This window comes from Pleuronectes platessa, chromosome 2 (assembly GCF_947347685.1).
Source record: "Pleuronectes platessa chromosome 2, fPlePla1.1, whole genome shotgun sequence".
In the NCBI taxonomy this organism is placed as follows: domain Eukaryota; kingdom Metazoa; phylum Chordata; class Actinopteri; order Pleuronectiformes; family Pleuronectidae; genus Pleuronectes; species Pleuronectes platessa.
The window spans coordinates 15679540-15701434 of record NC_070627.1 but is presented as its reverse complement, the minus strand read 5'-3'; the positions used below and the strand labels follow the sequence as shown (position 1 = coordinate 15701434).

The 21895-nt window shown below is 41.1% G+C and overlaps 1 protein-coding gene across 1 annotated transcript; it reads right to left on the bottom strand.

Annotated features, from left to right (window-relative positions):
- Window positions 1-16275: 16275 nt before the first annotated feature.
- Window positions 16276-20963, bottom strand: rhebl1 (Ras homolog, mTORC1 binding like 1). Its single transcript, XM_053435499.1, has 8 exons — window positions 20531-20963; window positions 19728-19799; window positions 19550-19617; window positions 19285-19367; window positions 18912-18968; window positions 18766-18813; window positions 17967-18048; window positions 16276-17866 (listed from the first exon to the last, which is right to left on the bottom strand). The coding sequence occupies exons 1-8, from the start codon at window positions 20580-20582 to the stop codon at window positions 17774-17776; spliced, it is 555 nt and encodes a 184-aa protein (XP_053291474.1). The 5' UTR covers window positions 20583-20963; the 3' UTR covers window positions 16276-17773.
- Window positions 20964-21895: the final 932 nt, after the last annotated feature.

Sequence of the window (21895 nt, the reverse complement as noted above, 5' to 3'; positions counted from 1 at the left end):
GACTGTGAATACTCCGCCCTGAAGGAGCAGACCGAAACCAACTACTTCACCTGGGAAACAGAGGGAAAGCTTCAAGTAGGTTCCATCAGCTCATTGTGATTTGAATCTTATGGATCATAGGTTTGTTTGAGGTTTAGACTTTGAAAAAGAAAAAGAGTGAAACTCCTATTGTCTCTGTCTTTTCAGGAAGTCCCCTTGGAGAATGACAAGCAGAGCATGAAGAAGGAGAAGAAGAAGCAGGAGAAGAAGGAGAAAAGGGAGAAGGAGGAGAAGAAGAAGCAGGAGAAGAAGGAGAAACAGGAAAGCAAGAAGATGGAGGAGACGGAGAAGAAAGAAGTGAAGAAGATAGAGAAGGAAAAGAAGGAGATCGAAAAGAAGGAGAAACAGGAAACAAAGAAGAGGGAGGAGATGGAGAGGAAAGAAAGGAAGAAGATAGAGAAGGAAAAGAACGAGATCGAAAAGAAGGAGAAACAGGAAACAAAGAAGAGGGAGGAGATGGAGAGGAAAGAAAGGAAGAAGATAGAGAAGGAAAATAATGAGCAAGAAGGAACGTCGACGGGGAAATGGTATAGCTGTTGCTTCTGCTTCTGACCTGTCAATCATCACATCCCTTACCCCCCCATCCCCCCCTCCACACCGCCCTTCCCTCCCTCCCCCCCACCCGCACACCGCCCTTCCCTCCCTCCCTCCCTCCCTCCCTCCCTTTCCCTCTACTCCAGACTGACTTTTCTTACAAATATTTTATTGAATAAATAATAAAGATTTTTCATTGAGATGAAGGGTTTGTTCTTTTATTACAGAAGACGGTTGGTCCAAATGATGAAAACCCAACATTTATATGTAAAAGGTAGCTGTATATTATTTATACACATGTTTATTATTTGAACTGAGAGACACTCTTTCTCCACAGCTGCACTTTTCCCAGATTTAATTCTATTATCTTTAGAGAAACTGACGGATCCTATATTTACTGAACTCAGGTATATTTACTTTGTTTTCCTGCTCGTGGATCTGCCTTAAAATACACATTTCAATTCACAGTAATTCGATAGTTTGTGTATCCGTGGACTGTTTAAACAACAGCTTTACTTCCTGTCGGGTATTTTCAGGGTTTGTTAATCAGTTGTGCAGAATTTCACGTCACACTAATCTGACCTTTGACCTTTATCCTTCTGCTGAAGCAGTGATGAAGCTGTGTGTTATTTAGTGCCGCAGCAAATAGTAATCTAGTTTGTATAAATGTGGTTTCACACACAGACAGCTGGACCTTGGTGGTGGTGTGCGCACTAAGGTTTGTTAACTGTTCACAATTTTCTTCTATGGCCTCTGTAAAGATTCATAAGCATCTTGATCTCTTTTGTGTTTGCTTTAGCAAGACAACAGACAACCGGTCACACAGAATAAATCCTACTTTATATTAACTTAAACAAACCTCATTAATGATGCTTATTCAATCAATCATCAATAATCAATAATCGATATCATATCTAAGTCAGCAACACGAAGGTATTCCCAGAGGACAAAACACTCCCAGGACAATAGGTCACTTTGTATCATCAGCAAAAACCACAGATGTCACAATGGGACAGGATGACTCCACATTTGTAGAGACTCGCAAAACTGCATTGAGGTTCTCTGGCTTGTTGGTTGGTCCATGTGTGTGGATGGAGTTCCACTGTGACCTCACTCCTGGCTGACTTTAGTCACCTCCGCCCCGGCCTGGCTCCTCTCTCAAGACTCCATAAGTGCATGCACATGCAATCTCTATAGCTCTACGTATCCCCTCTACGTATATCCTCCGTCTATCCTCCGTCTATCCTCCGTCTATCCTCTGTCTACCCTATATGTCCATCGTTGTCCTCGATGTCTCTAGTGTCTCCAAACATGTGCACTTCTCTCCCCCGTCTCTGTCGACCTCTGATTTGAACCTTCACAAGGACTCAAGTCCATTCTTGTCGAATCCGGTTCATTACTCGTTACGGTTCTTTCCTCTGCTGCCTAATTAAGATTTATCCAGACTGTCAATCAGGGTCGATTCCTCCTCTTAACAACAATCTGTCTTTTACTGTTAAATCCAAAGTCCCTGTCAGAGTGACACTGGACCCAGTGTTCGACCTCCAGGTGAAGACGCTGGAGAGAAACAGGGATTTTTACAGACGCATACTGCCACCTGGTGGTAAATGTGAAAACTACATTTATTCTAATACTTAATACTATTAATGTAAAGACAACTTACAGATGTTTGGTATCAGAATACCTTTGTAAGTTGTTCACCTCTAAACTGAACAGATCTAGTTACATTTACCTTAGAAGACACTATTTAAATCATCAGGAAGCAGAAGTCAGTCCAAACAGAGATTTTATTGAAGCTTTCAAAGAAATGTCATATTTAAGTGCATTTAATTATTCTACATTAAGAGCTGTTTCAAAAAGGCACAAGGATGAGTATCTCTGATTTTATAGTAAAGTTGTTGCTCGGTATTTATAATTAAAGCTTCTTCAACCCGCTTCTCCGTATTTTATTTAATTCATAACTTTTTTACTGGATTTTTTTCTTTCACTCTTCTCTTCATGATGACATCTAACCCATCACATTCCTCTAATTACTTCTGAAGCTACAAACTAATCATCATTAATACTTAACCCTTAGATGCACGAGTGACTGGACCCTACACTCTTCCATAAGTGGGTCAAAAATGACCCATATTCGAATCAATGGGTTTTTATGCCAATTTCGTCATTTTGGTTAAGAATAATCACTTGTATAATATTTAGGATTATATTTAGGACCACACAAGAATGATTTCAAGTTTGAAATATCTTTATTTTTCACTTTCTAACATTTTTGAAAAAGAAAATTAGCCAAAACAGCAATAGAAAAATTTGAACATCCATTGTCACGGACTGATACATCCCAGTTCTTCTCACTTCCTGCAAGCAGGGTCAATCCAATGAAGGCCATGAATTCATCTTTGGTTACATTTTTTCATTCTTTTCCTCAAGCTGTTGCTACTCCCCGTCCTTCCAAGTTTGTGCACTTCATCACCTCTTGTATTATATTATCAGTGATAAAGAGCTCCCATGCTAAGTGGTGCTAAGCCCTTGTGCAGACCAGGCCCCTTGTGCAGGCCCTGACCGACTTCTGAGGATATTGTGGGAGGATACCCTGACCAGCTTCTGGGTGGTAGTTACCTCCCACCCAGGGCGAGTTACCTGCCCTGGGTGGGAGGTAACTCGCTCCAGTAAGAGCCCTTCCGACTCATTCTGTTGGACACAGAAGAGGAATCTTCTGAGTCAGATTGATCCTGTTCAGTTGGATTTCCAGGTGGACGACTGCCACTGCCACCTGGACAATAGTCTGGGTCCTCATCATCAGAAATGTCAGACTCGGAGTCCAAGCCCATAACTGCCTCTCCATCATCCAGCATCTGAGGACCATTTCAGCTGTGTATCTAGCAGCCATGACACCTTGGATGAAGACACATAAGAGTAATGTTATAGATCAATATGTAGCTATATAAATAAATACACTCAAACACACTATATATAGTAATGTTAGCTAACTTAGTTAGCTAGCTAGTGTTAGCTAGTTATAAGGTAGGCTAATTTGTTGATAAATAATAATAAAATACTCTTTCACACAACAATCATGAATGACACGCACACACACGCACACACACAATACATATAGTAATATTAGCTATCTTAGTTAGCTAGTTAGTGTTAGCTAGTTATAAAGTAGGCTAATTTGTTGATAAATAATAATAACAACAGTCATGAAAGACAGACACACAATATTATATGAAGATAATACTTACACGTAGCAGCTCTTGCTGTGTAAAATAATCTTCTTGAGGGGTGAAACTTCTGATATAGTCTGTATGGTCCACAGTTAATTTATTCCTGACAGCCACAGTTGATAAAAACCAAAGGTTCCCATTGGATTCCATAGAAAATGCATGCGGGTCATTTTTGACCCACTTATGGAAGCTTGGGGTAGTGATACAAAAACTACAATTTCTTAAAATGTATAAAACTTAAGTTAAAAATGTGAATGGCATTATATCAAAAACATGTTTTTTGAGGAATACCTGGAATATGAAATTATAAAAAAAATTTATTACGAAGATATTTCAAGAAAACTACCTCACCGGGTCATTTTTGACCCACTTATGCATCTAAGGGACAAATCTCCCTCACTGTGTGAAACCGTCGTGCTCCTCCTCCTCACTCCTTCCAGCTGAGACCCAGGGTCTCGGCGATGAAGGAGAAGACGTGCGTCTCCTCCAGGATGGCCTTGGCCGTGGGTTTCCCCGCCCCGTGCCCGCTGTGGGTGTCCACCCGGACCATCAGGGGCTGGCACTGCACGGGGCTGCGGCCCACGCCGTGCTGCAGGGCCGCGCAGTACTTCAGCGTGTGCAGGGGCACCACGCGGTCATCGTGATCCGCGGTCAGCAGCAGCACAGCAGGGTAGGGGGGGCCAGGGTATGGTGATGGAGGGAGATTATGAAGAGGGGAGTACCTGAAGAGAGGGAGGGGGGGGGGGGCAGACAAGATGGATTCTTTATTCATCCACACCTCTAATTCTCTTTCTCTTCTGTAGTGGACATGTTGTGCTGGTGTGAGTTTCGTACTTGATGAGCCACTTGAACTGCTCCGTCGTCAGCACAGCCGTAGTCGGTGGTCCAGGCGTGGCCGATGGTGAACTTGTGGAACTTCAGCATGTCCATCAGCCCGACTTCTGCCACAGCACAGCCGAACAGCTCCGGGCGCTGGTTCACACACGCAGCTGTGCACATGTTTGAAATATGTGAAGATTTAATTGTTTTCTTTTATGAACACAAACACATTGTCTTAACTTTACACTCTGATAGTACAGAGATGTGGTCAAGCTCTGTTTAACCCTTTAAATCTAGGTGCAACATATGCACACTGAACATTTGAACAATTGTACATTTGCACTACACTGTTACGTTTTTTTACTACTTGTAGCCCACATTAGAAAAGCAGTGACAAAATATTGAGAGAAAGGGAGAATGTACACTTTCACATGCTGTTACTTGTTCTAGCCAATAGGGGGAGGTATCAGCCATCTACCTAACCTACTCTGTGTCGATTTTTTTTTACCTGTCTACGTCCTGTCCACCATTTTGCCGCTCAAGCTAGAAGCATACTCTCTGCTTTGCTCAGATCGTAATCCGAATTTTTGTGTAGATGTGTGAACCCTGTGACCTGTTGAAAGGTGCAGGGATTCCTACCATTCAACGGTGAGTAGTACGACATCCGTAGCTGCTGATTAAGTAGAGAATTATAGTAGATCGCGGCGCGAAAAAAAGTCCGCTAGCCGCTAAGCTAACGGCTATAATGTAAAATGTACTGTCATTGGCTAATAGCGTTAGCTGAATAAAGTCTGCTAGCCGCTAAGCTAACGGCTATAATGTAAAATGTACTGTCATTGGCTAATAGCGTTAGCGGGAAAAAAGTCCTTTAGCCGCTAAGCTAACGGCTATAAGGTAAAATGCAACTGTCATTTGCTAATAGCGTTAGCATATAAGATCTGGGAAATAGTTGTGAGCTAACCGCAATTCTGTCGCCTCAGATCTTTTTATGTTAATTATGTATTGTTATATGTGAATATCACAAGCTACCTTGCTAGCTATGTTAGCATAGAGGTTATTAGGGCAGATTTGAAGCACTGCTTTATGTTAATTTACTCTTTTCCAATAGCTGTGGAGTTTCTACTCATTGAGCTTCAGTATTAGCATTTAGTCACCATGTGCCTTACATAAAAAACCAAAGGACTGATATGTTTATGAATATATGTCTTAAGTCACATGAATTCTGTTTTCATATTAATACTTGAACTTTATATTATTCTAATATAATTTAGCATTGAGTTTGATCTAAAAGAATTGTAGTTGTATTGATACATTCGATATACATGTGTGACCTGTTTATAGGTCAGGTTTTTGATTTTGCCGAAGAAAATAATTCTCCGGTGTCAGAGAGGACATCGAGGAACCAAGATTCCAGTTAACTGGATGGCGAGCCAACCTATGATCCTTCAGAAGAAATTGGACTTCCACGTTCTTCACTCCACAGTGTGGTTGGACAGACCCTGTACAAAGATGGATTGAGCCCAACAACGATCTACACACTTGACATTTAAGACTTGACTTACAGACTTTGAATTGACTTTTAAGTGCACACTTTTCTTATTTTATTTATTTCTGTTTATTATTTGGGGGAAATGTTCTGCTGTATTCTTGTTGTGTTTAAATATAAGTTAATTTAAAGAAATTGTGTTGTGTTAATCTCATTATTGATTCTCAAGTCCAGGGCTTGAGAATCCTGGTCCACATTAACACTCATTCTAGTGTAACCAACGGTTACATACTGTATTATCCCGCCTATAGTATATTCATATTTATATATGTTTATATATTTATCTTGCTCATAGTTCTGATATCATACAATACCTGTTTATACTGTACTATTCCATATATATTTCTTACTGCTCATAGTTCTTATATCATGCAATACCTGTTGATACTGTACTATTCCATATACATTTCTTACTGTACATATCTTATTTATTTACATTCCACTTTAAATACGCACAATACTCTGCACTTTACTGCCTTATTTTGCACTTCTGGTTAACTGCATTTCGTTGTATAAGTACTTGTACTGTGCAAAGACAATATAGTTTAATCTAATCTAATCCAAAAAATAACATATATAGATTCTTTTTTTCAAATTTGAGCCTTTATTGAATTTTATTCATAACAATATTATTATATTATACAGGTAAATCCATTCATCAATGTATACATTTACTGCCGTGTTCCAAAAATCGTATGTCCTACAAGGGAGCTTTAAATATTGCAACAAGAAGAGTTTCTAGAGTTTCTGATGTTAATTTCAACCCTTTTTCTTCAAACAAAAATCATTATTATTATTATTATTGTGTGTGGTTCACAGTCTAATGTATTAAACTGCATAGAAGCGGCTGAGCTGTTAAACCAGAAAGTAGCAGAGGTATAAATAATACAGGACAGGGTTTCCCCCACATGACTTTACAGTTTCTGCTGCTCTCTCTCTCTGTCTCAGACTTTATTACTGGATTCCCCATTAAATATACACACACACACCAGCTGGTGCTGTACTCACCCACCAGCAGCCCTCCGTTAGAGGCCCCGTTGATGGCGATGCGACTGGCGCTGGTGAACTTCTCCTGGATCAGATACTCTGCTGCCCACTGGAAGTCGTCGAAGCAGTTCTGTTAGTTCCCTAAACTTCCAGCTACAAACACACAGGAAAACACAACCTGGAGTTAAATGATCACATTTATAGTAAGGACATTTTAGCAGATATTTGACCAATCTGGGAACTAAATCCTTACCAAGAAATTTCTTCACAATTGTGTTTAGGAAGGTGTGTAATATCATGTCTTAAAATGTTGAAATTCAACTCCCGTGGGAAACCTCCTAAAAAATTGCTCAAAGTTGGGTTACCTGTAACCGGTTTTGAAAAATCGAAAATGTTAAATTTGGCTTTAAGTAACTTGTGAGGGGTCAAACTAGGGTTTTTTCATGATTCTGAGTTGATTGCAAGCATTAGTTTTTCACCAAAACCACTCCTTAGTGCAAAAACAGCCACCCCCACTTTTCCCACTCACTGCATTTTTCAGCCATTATTCACGAATAAAGGGTTCCAAACCCCCCCCGCCTCCCCAAAAACAATAAAAAATAAAAATAGCCCAGTTAATACCATGAAAAATTCTATCTTTTTTTCTATTCACGAAAACACTCCCTTTCATTCAATGGGTTGGATCAAAATCACCTCTCCGGCACCACCTTTGGCAGATCCACAGATGACAGCAGCTATCAACAGGGTGAAGTTGAAGGCACTCAACAAAGCTAAGATCCTGAAGGGAGCTGAAGTGAAGATTCTTCCATTCACCAACAGAAAACAGACTGGAATAAACACCATCACATTTCTTCCCATCGCTGAGCTCTCCTCCTTTGTAACACAAGACCAGCCACTCCTCACTCAGGGCGATACACTCTGGGCAGCAGGGTGGGTGATCAAAGCACAGGATCCTGATTTCTCACACTCCAACTGGAATGGCTGGATGAAACGTATCCCTGCAGATGATGCCAAGCAGAACACGCTGATTGACTTCCTCCCAGTCATCGAAGGTGACCCTAATGACCACAACACCATCTTCACCACTCTCAAAGAGTGCATGCGGCTCTCTGAAGACAAAGTCACTATAGTGACGTTCGATCTCCCAATCTGGCTCAAAGCTGTGGACATCATAAAGCAGGCAAATCTACCCATCATTCAACGGTTGGGTGGATTGATCCTACCTTGGATCCTTGGAGGATTCTGGACTACTAGAGCTGATCCAGCTGATCTATCCAGGGAGTACGACAGCCAACGACATCCTGGATGGAGGATGTTTTGACAAGGCAATCCGTGCTCACCTCCTGAGCTGATTGATGCAGCCATCTATCAGCACATCATGAAACATGCCTTCACTGAGGAGGAGCTTGGTGAAATGAGGACCTTGATGGAGAAGGTAGCTGATGGGAAAATGGGAGCCAGACACACAGATCCAGTTGTTGTAGTGTTTGAATGGAGATTTGAAGAAATCTTCAAAAGACTTGCCAAAGGAGGAAGAATGCCTGCACTCTGGGTGCAGTACCACTACATGGTAGATGTCATCAAGATCTTCATCAGAACTGAACGGCTTGCAGACCACAATGGGCACCTGTCCTGCATTGTCACCAGGATGCTAGACATCTTTGCAGCTGCGGGGCATCACCAATACGCCAAGGGGGCACGGCTGTACTGTCAACTCATGAAGCAACTCGAAACTTTGCCTGCTTACAAGGAAACCTTTACAAGTTTTACTGCCCATGGGAACCATGTTGTCCGTTACTCTAGCCATGACTGGTCTGGCACCTGGTGTGAGAAATAGTGATTCTGGTCACAGTTGCTGGGTGCTTAAGGCCAATGTATGCTTCTCCGTTTTGACGGACACGGACAGATAGGACCGCCTTCTCCAACGTGGAACGCCCTCTCCGGGCCTCTCCGCGGCTCCTCGGAGAGCTTTTCGTGCAGCTCTCATTTTTCTAACTACACGTCGAAATGGCGGAGAGCCCACGGATAGCCCTTGGCTGTGATTGGTCCGCTAACGCCAGCATTTCGGAATGGAAACTTCCTGTTCCATTCCCTACATCACAATAAACCAAAATCACAACTACGACTCTATGATTAATGTGACAAGTGTGTTAAGCCAGCGGCATTGTCCGGCTGACGGTGGCTGGTTAGAGCACTTACAGCATGTGTGTACGGTCACATACGGTTATAACGAACTTTCATAACGGGGCTAGCCACCATGCTAACTGCGGTAGGAACAGCGCAAAAACCTGCTGACTTTAATCCCACGGCTGTCATGACAGTGTTTCTCAAACACCGTCAGGTTAGAAGCAAACACTTGGTAGTAGTTAGTATCGGGTGTCCCTGCTGACTGTGTGTGGAAGCTGGGGGAAGCTAGCTGCCTCTGTGTAGCTTCAAGCTGTTGCAGCTGTTGAATTAGCAACGCAGTTTGGAAACAAGACCGGGGAACCGCTGCGTTAAGACACGATAACATAAGCATTATGACTTGCTGGGTGTCACTTTATTTCAGCAAAAACTGTCGCATCATCAACATCATTTTTCTGTTAGTTGCCATCGTTCACTGTGTGTGAGGAGCCGGGAGGACGTAAATAAGCATACAGAGGCCTTTACCCTCAACCACTTCTCCAATGTCAACCAGCGCATGGAGGAAGGTGTCAATAAACATGGTCCACTCCACAGAGACCTTGCCAAAACTCAAATGAAGCGAGATGCTGAAGCGATTGAACTTGTCCTCAAATGGTTTGAGGACATCAACCCATTTGACCAAGATCGAGATAAGGAGTTGCTTGTGTCTTTCTCAACAGGACTCACAAGCACAAGAGATGACCCAGTTAATGCAGAGAGAGCAGCTGAAGTAGGGAGGGAGATGCAGATAAAGCTGGATGGACGGTCAGCCACATCGACCATGGAGGTGAAGTTGAAGGTACAAGCCCTGTCATCACTCAGAAAGATTCCCAAGGTCAATGAAAAGAAGATTCACCTTGACTCACTCAAGTTGTTCAACCGACTGATCATTTTGGCCCAACGGGCTATGACAGTTGAGACGAGCTTACAGTATGAGCTGACTTCCTTCCCGTTGTCCCTGTTCAGAAACAAAAATCAGAAAATGAACAAGGCAAACAAGGCAGGCTTTTCCAAGACTAGCCTGAAGGATTTAACTGATCCGCTTGACCTCACTAACCAACCCTCCTCCACTCTGGTGGTTGATGGTGGATGGCTTCTCTACATGGTGAAGTGGGAACAAGGTCAGAGTTGGCAGGAGATTGCCAACAGTTACCTGAGATACTTGCAAGGTCTTGGCTGTCGCTCTCAGAAGATCATTGTGGTCTTTGATGGCTATAGCAGATCGCCAAAAGATCATGACTACATCAGACGTACCAAGAAGTCATGCTGTGATCTCCAGATTCAACCAGATCTGATACACTGGACACCAAGAGCAAAGTTCTTGGACAACACTCATGACAAGAGTGAGCTCATCCACCTCCTCTCTTCAACATTTCGGATATTGATGAACACATGGACATCTTCCTTGACACACAGGCTTCTAAGGATGCAGTGATTCAAGCTGGTACAGCCATCTTTCAGTGCATTTACCATGCACCAAGTACCAGTTTGGGTTCAATTCGATACAGCATGTTCTCACAGAAAGCGGCAGCTGGGGTGATCAAACCAGAGACTCTGTCTCCAACAGAGGGTGGAGCTGCACAGCACTCTCTCTGTGCATATATACAAACCCGGGACTGGATCCTTCTTAAGAGCATGTCTTTGGATCCTAGTGGCTACGGGTGGACATTAGGTGTTCAGGGATATGAGCCAGTCCCAACACTAGACCCCATGGCTCCTGAGGAGCTTCTTCAGTTCACAGTCTGCAATTGCAATGGAGATTGCAGCGACCGCCGGTGCAGCTGCAAAAAGAATGGTGTCAAGTGTATCTCGGCATGTGGAGTTTGCAAAGGCATTAAGTGCAAGAATTGTGTTCATGATGATGTTCAGTTTGGAGAAGACTCAGACATTGACACATGAGGCGTGTGGCAGAGTGGATCAGTATTATGCAAGATACTGAAATAAACGAATAACGCTACTTTTCAAATTCAAATGTTTTTCCACTAAGGAGCAGTTTTGGTGAAAAACCAATGCTTACCTTTCCATGAGGCTATTGCTTTAGACAAATAGAAAAAAGATAGAATTTCTCATGGTGTTAACTGGGTTATTTTTATTTTTATTTTTTATTGTTTTTGGGGAGGCGGGGGGGTTTGGAACCCTTTATTCGTGAATAATGGCTGAAAATGCAGTGAGTGGGAAAAGTGGGGGTGGCTGTTTTTGCACTAAGGAGTGGTTTTGGTGAAAAACTAATGCTTGCAATCAACTCAGAATCATGAAAAAACCCTAGTTTGACCCTTCACAAGTTACTTAAAGCCAAATTTAACATTTTCGATTTTTCAAAAATCTAAGACATGATATTATACACCTTCCTAAACACAATTGTGAAAAAATTTCTTGGTAAGGATTTAGTTCCCAGATTTTCATATGTTGACCTCACTATAACTAATAACGCGGATACGTTCGATTCTTGTGAGAATTTACACAACTAATGAGCGCTCGTGCTCCACGTCGTCTTCGGAGCGATAACCGGGCTTGTTGCCATGGACACGGACGCCCACCTCAAAGAAGAGAAATTATCAATGATCGTTAAATAAATCAGAACCGGGAAGAAATCTATGAACCGTTTTTGTCCAGACGCCTCAGAGCGATCCAGGTCTTTAAAGTGCGAGATCTATCAAACCCGTCGTGAGACATTTCAACCCGCACACACAGCTGCTGCGGTCACACCACACACTGTTTGTAAAAGAGGGTCGGACACACTGGTTACACACTGGTCACACACGAGACACCCGCAACATCCGGCCAGCCAGTTTCATAATAATAGCATAGACATACTGGTTTCTTCATGGGCATCTTTATTCCGGGGGGGGGGGGGGGGGGGGGGACTGGGCACACATGGTGTCAAAAGATCCGAAATGATGAGTTTTTTGAGTGTTTGTTTGATTACTGTTGTAGCTGCCTGAAGCTGGTAACATGTGTTTGGGAGACAAAAATAGAACACTATCGAAGTTTAAGTCAATATTTTTTTGTTAAAACATTGCTGAGCAAATTTGTTTTGAATTGACATTGTTTTTATCTGTTCCTAAATTAAAGGATATATGATTTAAATACTACGTCAAACTTCGGTGCTTGTATATTGTTAGGTCCATGGTGGTGCAGGAGAGGAAAATAAAATAAAATAAAATAAAATTTAAAAAAAGAAACTGCGCGCGCACATTCTGCGCAGAAGCCCACTGCGCACCTTCTGCGCAGAAGCCAACTGCGCACCTTCTGCGCAGAAGCCCACTGCGCACCTTCTGCGCAGTTGCCTACTGCGCACCTTCTGCGCAGAAGCCCACTGCGCACCTTCTGCGCAAAAGCCCATTGCGCAGGAATTGCGCGCGCAGTTTTTTTTTTTTTTTTTATTAATTTAAATTTACATATTGTAAGATATTTTGTTATCAATAAGAGATTGACATCACGGCCAATTTATAGAGTTCAGTATATTGCCAGCGAGGAAAATGGGAGAGAGTGGGGATTGAACCCAGGACCTTCTAGTTGGCACTTTACCAACTAGGCCACACCGCCTGCTGATTCCAGTGCGGATCTAAGCACATTAAGAAGATGGACAAATTATCGTGTCTGTGTGTCCGTGTCAATATGTGCTGCTTTTGATACACACTTCAGAGAAGATATTTTCTACTTTTCTACATACAGTGCCTTGCATAAGTATTCACCCCCTTTGGACTTTTCTACATTTTGTCATGGTATAACCACAGATTAAAATTTATTTCATCGTGAGTTTATGTAATGGACCAACACAAAATAGTGCATCATTTGGAAGTGGGGGGAAATATTACATGGATTTCACAATTATTTACAAATAAAAATCTGAAAAGTGTTGAGTGCATATGTATTCACCCCCTTTACTGTGAAACCCCTAACAAAGATCTGGTGCGACCAATTGCATTCACAAGTCACATTTGCAAGTCACATAAGTAGTAAATAGGGTCCACCTGTCTGCAGTTTAATCTCAGTATAAATACACCTGTTCTGTGATGGACTCAGAGTTTGTTGGAGATCATTACTGAACAAACAGCATCATGAAGACCAAGGAGCTCACCAAACAGGTCAGGGATAAAGTTGTGGAGAAATATGAAGCAGGGTTAGGTTATAAAAAAATATCCAGAGCTTTGAACATCTCTCTGAGCACCATAAAATCCATCATAAGAAAATGGAAAGAATATGGCACAACCGCAAACCTACCAAGAGGAGGCCGTCCACCCAAACTGAAGAGTCGGACAAGGAGAAAATTAATCAGAGAAGCAACCAGGAGGCCCATGGTTACTCTGGAGGAGTTGCAGAGGTCCACAGCTGAGGTGGGAGAATCTGTCCACCGACAACTATTAGTCGTCTACTCCACAAATCTGGCCTTTATGGAAGAGTGGCAAGAAGAAAGCCATTGTTGAAAGGGATCCATAAAAAATCCCGTTTGGAGTTTGCCAGAAGCCATGTGGGAGACACAGCAAACATGTGGAAGAAGGTGCTCTGGTCAGATGAGACCAAAATTGAACTTTTTGGCCTCAATGCAAAACGCTATGTGTGGCGAAAACCCAACACTGCCCATCACCCTGAGCACACCATCCCAACAGTGAAACATGGTGGTGGTAGCATCATGCTGTGGGGATGCTTCTCTTCAGCAGGTACAGGGAAACTGGTCAGAATAGAGGGAAAGATGGATGGAGCCAAATACAGGGAAATCCTTGAAGAAAATCTGATGCAGTCTGCAAAAGACTTGAGACTGGGGCGGAGGTTCATCTTCCAGCAGGACAATGACCCTAAACATACAGCCAGAGCTACAAAGGAATGGTTTGGATTAAAGAATGTTAATGTCTTAAAATGGCCCAGTCAAAGCCCAGACCTCAATCCAATAGAGAATCTATGGCAAGACTTGAAGATTGCGGTTCACAGACGGTCTCCATCCAATCTGACTGAGCTTCATCTTTTTTGCCAAGAAGAATGGACAAACCTTTCCATCTCTAGATGTGCAAAGCTGGTAGAGACATACCCTAAAAGACTTGCAGCTGTAATTGCAGCGAAAGGGGGTTCTACCAAGTATTGACACGGGGGTGAATACTTATGCACCCAACAGATGTCAACTTTTTTGTTCTCATTATTGTTTGTGTCACAATAAAATTTATTTTGCACCTCCAAAGTACTATGCATGTTTTGTTGATCAAACGGGAAAAAGTTTATTTAAGTCTATTTGAATTCCAGTTAGTAACAGTACATAATGGGAAAAAGTCCAAGGGGGGTGAATACTTATGCAAGGCACTGTATATTTGACAGCCTTACTTAAAAGTTACTTTTATATTTTGGGATTTTTGATACTGGATAATTTAACATGCTTTAAAAACCTATTGTTAGAGTATAACCCAGTAGTTCTTCTGACGCCTTTCAAAAATCATAGTCTGCTGTGATGTCCAGATGCTGCCCCCTGCTGGCTGCTGGGTTCCTCTGCACTCCAGCTGTTGTCCTGAATGAGCCTTGCTAATGAAGGAATATGCGTTGAGAGCACAGCATCCTGGTTTAAATGTTACTACCACCAACACATCTCCTTTGGTACTCTGTGTGCAACAAGCATACTGTGTCAGGGTGAAAATTGTAATTAATTCCACTGCATACAGTACAAGCGACACAAACGTTTTGTACTAACAGGAGAAAACTTCTACCAAAGTCGTACACAACACAATATGGATGATGGGTAGACACTTGTGTATTCAAAACAAATGAGCTGTTAAAAGACCTACCTCTCAGTAACCGTCAAGTAGATGAACTACAGGTCTATTAGAAGAATGTAGATAAACCATTAATATTAGAAGAGAATTTCCTTCTCTAACAGAGAAACTGTCTCTGTTTACACCTCAATCCTAATATAGTTTAAAAACCCAAAGCATAGAATCATTTTAACATGCATCAGTAGAAATTCAATTATCTGAAATAGTTTTAATAAAACATGCACTTGTCAAAGTGTAGATGTGCTATGTCTTGAAAAACAGCTTCGGATTCCTATCACTTGTCTGTGCACATTAACTAACTTTCTAGAAGCCAAGTATGAATTATTAAATGTGAGCATGGATTTAAAAAAAAGAACTGTACTTGTGTAACAGTGTATTGTATATAGGTGCATCATTGTCAGCTGTACAGCCAGTTACAGTTTTTTAGTTGGTCGCATCAAAATTAATTTCCAATAAAGTTGAAGAAAATAATGTGCTTCTGTGCCAATATCATCAAACAGCTCCAGAAGGTTTTGAGGTACGACCAGACACTTTGAACGGACATCAAATGGCGGGATAGTCTAAAGAAAGAAGAGAAACAACACATCAAGGGATAGCATGAGAGATGGATGGAGTTGATGTGCTAATAGTCCAATAAAACCAAGTATATTTGTATTAAACTATGAAATGGTCTCAACCTCCTTATTCGCCTTCCCTCAATGTTTCTCCTCCCTCTCTCTCTCTCTCCCTCTCACAATTTGAAATCTGGCCTAGGGCGCCAACATTGCCAGGGCAGGTCCTGGATAAAAGAGACGTTTCCTGTCGTCTATACGCGAAGACGCTACAATATGAACGTGTTGACCGTTCAAATTCATTATTTGTCATTGAGTTGCGTTCAGTTCATCGTTCTCATAAAATGAACGCATTCTTCTGCGTTCGTTCATGCACAACACTGCATATGTTTGGTTTTTCGTTCTGTTTTCTTCACTTAAGTCAAATGTTTTTTTATATAATAATTTGCAATTTGCTGTATAACCTTTTTTAAGATCTATTCGTTGCAAATATTAATATCATCTGTAGTATTATTATTCCTGCACTAATATTCATCTAGCACTGTCCACCTCTATCAACACACTTTTATTGTACTGTGTGTTTTGAGATGTGCGATGCCCATCTATCCATCTAGCAATCAATCGATCATAGCTAATAAAGCCGCACTATGGCAAATGAGTAACAGATTTATTTATATACAAAACTGTTTACAGCAAGATTTCTGAATCAACATTGACCCACAGGGGAATATTGGTGTTCAGGTTCACAACACCACCTGCACCCATAGTATCAAGTTAACAGAAGAGAGGGGAGGGGGGACCTTTAAGAGCACCTTGAGTCGTAAAGGGAAGCAGGTGAGGGACTTTGAAGAACTGTAAGGCACAAGACACAGCATCACCAGCTTCTGTTCAACCATCATCAATCATCCATAATTAGCTACTTACTCAGCAAAGCACTTGATAAAGTTAGAATTACCCACTACAAGTATGACACGACAATTGTGGGGGAAACAAGATCCACAGTCTGCGTCATTTCTTCGTAAGGCTACACAAACTAAGAGAAAACAAGTCATTTCATGATCGCCAAGTGTTTGACAGTTTTCATGCAAGTCCTCAATATTAATTTAATGGGATGCATGCCATCCTGACTAAGTTTTAAGAAGCCAGCATGAACCATCAAATAAACTAAAAAATATATATATTTAGCTTCAAAAATTACTTCACAAACACTGTTGTTGTCATTTAACTGGTCTTACAGTGTTAAGATGCAATTTTTAATTTTAAATTGCAACTCAACAATGATTATATTATAATGCAATTATAAGCATATGTTCTAGTTATCGTATTTAAGGGGGCCTACACCTGCATCACTCCAGATATAACCAATTGTATCAAACCATTTTCTAAGATTCTATTTATACGGTATAAAAAGGCTCAAGTGGTAAATAACAAAGATCTGTTCCAATCTAATCCTAGGAAACAAGGTGGGATGTATGTATGCATAGCAGAAGAGCTTAAAATGTTTGCTGTTAAATATACAAATAGAGTCTTCCGCAGTTCAAGAGTTCATCGGTGAGCTCTCCTGAAGAATAGTTGATAAAAATGATCGTGAGAAGAACAGTGAAATTTCTTATTAGAACCTACATTTTTAACACCACATTTAAAGCAATGTGAACTGTGACTCTCCATCAGTCAAAAATAAGATCTGCTGAATACACCAGTCCTGAAAAGGTAACATTTTTTACATTAACTTAAGAATTCAATTAGTTATGAGATATAGGCCAATGATGTCTCATACATAAGATTTACAACTAGTTATTACCATCATACATGTATGACAAAGTTTTGATGCGCTTAATTGGGACAATCTTATTGTTTGGTTGAACTCAAAAATCAAGATTTTGCCAAGAACGTGTTCACTGAAGGTGCCTCTTTGTCTATAACTGAATATTCTTGCCTGTACAAATTTCTCCCTGTGGTAACAGCATGTGGGGATTAGTTTGTCAACTGTCTGGGCAGTTTCACTCGCTCTGTAAATCAATCTGGTATCATAACGGATCAGAAAAAGTTCCACTGCAGTGTCTTGGTGTCGGTGAGGTCACGATTGGCAAGCCGGTGAAGTTGTGCCTCCTGTCTTCAGCGAATGAGCTTACTGATGTCCTGGATACACGTTTACATGACAGCACACTTCCTCTCCTCTGGGGCAGAATTGCCATCAGCTTTCTCCATCTCCAAAATGATCCGCTTGAAAAGCTCCACAGCAGTCTGTGGTACAAAAACATTGTCAGCATAATGTGAGGGTGCGTCAGAAATACTGTGTGGACTGCACCAATGAGTAGATATTCAAGGAGATATCTATCATCACCTCATTCTCCTTGGCTGAGGACTCCATGAAGGCAGCCCCCCAGGAATCAGCAAGTTTCTTCCCCTCTTCTGGTTTGATAACTCTGGACAAAATGAAATGGAACCATACTCAACTAGAATCGGTAGAGTGCAAACTTCTGCCAAGCTCCCAACAGTCTCCTTATGAAACCACATCTATATAAACTTGATCCAGAAATGTATATGCACCAAATTGGACACAGTCATTAATATCAAAAGCCAAATTGGGTCTAATTGGATTGATTCTCCCCTTACAACCCCCCTGGCATCTTTTAACCAAGTATCGTGGAAATCTGTCTGGTAGTTTTTGCGTAATCTTGCTTACAAACCAACAAAAAAAAACAAAGACAAGGCAGAAAACATAGCCACCTTGGCAGAGGTACCTATGATAGAAACATATTCGATTTTAGAAGAACACTGAGACACTTAACTCCTTCGAGGCTGGACCATGGGTTAGGTCAAGCCATGCTAGTGACACAGCTGAGGGCAATGACTGAATGGTTATGTCATCTCAAACTTACAGAAGTCTTGATGGCCCATTTATGGCACAGTATCTGAATGTGGCCTTTGTGTATTTCTCAACAGATGGAACATTTTGATACTTTCCCAGGTTTTTAGTGTGTATAAAACTTGCTATATAAAAGACCTGCTTTATAATAAAAAAGTAGCGACTGAAGTCTCCCTTTGAACAACATGTAACCTTTAAAAGAATAAAGTCTGACATTATCAGTGTTGTGTTATAGAAACACATTCATTACATGACAGTCCCACATCATGATTACCTTTCCATGTGGAGATCTTTTTTGTTCCCTACAAGAACAGTTGGGACCCTGAAAAGAAAATTCAATTTATGTTAAGATTAAATCCCTTGGAAAAATAAACCACAAATTTCGAAGCACTGAATTATGAAGGTAAAACTAACACTTACTGGATCTTTCCAACCATGTCTAGCAGCTTGTCGTGGAGAACCTGCACAACTTCAAAACTGAACAGACGACATCAAATTACTTCTAAACAAAGTATTTAATAAGATAATGCTCCCCCAAAGGCCAAAAGAAACTCCTACTCGATTATATTTTAAGTTGAATACAACAGTACCTTTATAAATCTGTTGTTCAGGAATGTATTGAGAACAGTTTGGTCTGTATGTGTTAAAACACAATGCTAGAATCAAATGTAAGGAACAGTTTGTATTATATAACTAATGTAAAGTGTTTTAAGACTTGTGTATCATATGTGTATCACAACTTATAACTGTATCATTATTCACACAGATGAATAAAACACCACCAACCCCTCACCTTTTCATGGAAGTCACTGCATAGACCAGGACATAGCCATGGATGTCCATAGAGTGGGACTGTGGAAAAATTGAGTACTCGTCCTACAGACAGAGGAGAGGTATAATAATCCCATTGAGCATGAACGTTACCAAACACAGCCTAAACAATATGCCAATCTGAGAACAGGTCACAACAGTGCCTGATAGGAATGAACATATCAAAAGTGTTGACTTGCAACTTAAAGTTCAGTGCTTCAGTCAGTTATGGTGGAAGATGAACTTACTTGTCCGGCTGTATCCACCAGCTGAAGGTTGAAGTCTTGGCCATTCACGCTGACCATTTTGTTAAAGGCTGGAAAAGGAGATGATTTTAAAAAATATATATATTTCTTGACATTAAGCCAAATTAATTATAACTTTCTTTGATTCAATATTTCACATCTATCCAGTGATGTTACTTACTGTTTTCAATGGTGGGGTCATAGGAGTCAACAAACTGTCCTTCCACAAACTGTATTGTAAGAGAGGACTTTCCTGTACAAAGCAAAAGCAACAGAACATATGTTTCTGTGCTCTTTTGATGAAATGTTATAAACACAGCCCTTTGCGGTGACTGCACGTCACACACAAACTGAGACCAAATTGTTTTTTAAAGTACACCACAGCTTACACCTGTTAGTACATTTTCTGTGTCTTGATCAGAAACAGCAGCTATATTGTTAATGGTAAATGTTTTTTTTAAATGAAGCCTTACCAGATGCTTTTGTTGGGTGTTACTAATAGCTTTAGAAAAAGGTCACATTTAATTAGATCTGATTTTAATGAACAGTAATATGTGGCCTGTGAGGGGGTCAGATATTTCAGTCAAAACGTGGTATTGACTTTCTAAGAAGTAACCATGGCCATAGACCATGTCCCCTTACATTTTGACCATCACACACGTGTTATCTTTGACACGTTTGACTATGAGTTTCGAGACATTCACCGCTTGGCACTCGACCAGGAACGACTGAGCTAACTTTATTTACACCGAATACGTGACAACCAGCGGCACATAGCCCAGGTTCAATGGCCACGTAAGGTTGCTCTTGGTGTATGTTAGTAGTCAGCACAGCAAACACACGTAACACAAAGAAACACGAACAAAGGTGAGCTAGCTGACTGCTGGGAGTCGGGTACACTCAGGTGGAAAACAAAGCCAGGACATTAGCATGTTAGCTAGCACACTAACATTAGCTATGCACGAGCTCGCGTGCTGTACTCACCTACAGACCTGTAACCTATTACAGCAATCTTTCGATATTTTGGTTGAGGCATCGCAGTGAGAACTGTGTTCAGAAGCTAAAAAAAAAGAACGTAGCACGCCGCCTAGTTTCACTATCGAAACAAACTTTTATCGCCACATTCGTCTCGCGTCACGTGACAACAACAAACTTTTCGGAGCTGCCGCTCGAGCTCTCCGCTGGGCCTCGAGCTGGAACTTCAAAGTTAAACTACAGACCGTACAACTTGTACCTATATCAACAACCGATCTCTTCCTGTATAAAATACAACCACCGACTGCGATCGGTAGTTCGGAAAACAGAAATGCGCGTTTCGATCAAAGTTGGAAAAGACAAAACAGAGTGCGAGCGGTCAGGACTTGCGAGTGAGGCTAACGGAAACTGTCATTGTGTAAGCACACCGTCGTAAAAACAGCGCGCACGTCAGGGCTGACATGAACGAGCACTCTGGCTGGTGTGTACAGTAGAGGTCACTCTTTGCGCGCTCCTGCAGCCACAGCGTGTGTCAGACCCTGTGTGCAGCACTGACCCTCACAACCACAGACTGTATATAAACAGTCTTCCCTGTATACACCATCAGGCATTATTAACAGACTGATTAAATCAGAACAATCTCAACTGATTTTTTCTGGAACCAGGACAGTGTAGTGGAAGAAGCGTTCAGACAAAAATTGTAAAATAATATATTAATGCAATGTAGAAACAGCACTAGCCAACGGGGCTAGGCAGTACAACAATATAAATAATTGTCACAATTCGAATTTCATTAATAGCAATGTAACAAAGGTCCATCATAAAGCAGTAAATTGCTTATACATTGTGCAAGCACATTTATGTATCTCAGATTAGTTGAAAAAAAATGTAAACAAGTCTATGACAGGGACTAAACACTGACACACTACATAAAGTCCTACATACTGACCGTCAACACTAATATATCACATACAACAATGATGTACAACGTGTACAATACAAAAACCAATAGACACCAAATTAAAAAACAAACAAACCGGTCAGGTAGGGTGCAGGTCAATAATAAGATTTGTAAATTGTTTTGCTGTTTGTTTGTCATTCATAAAGCTATAAAATAGAGTTTTAAATCACAGTCTTACAGAGGCAGGAATCATAAAAGTAATTTCATGATATATATTGTGATAATCGACAATAACAAATGATAATATTTTTTGTTCAATCTTGATATAACTTTTGGCCTCATTGCCCAGCCTGTACTGTGCAAGATGAACTAACTCAATCGTCTGTCTCTCTGTGATACCAGATGGACTTCATTATGTGGAGATCAGGACTCTGTGGGGTCATATTATCTGTTACATGACTCCTTGTTCTTCT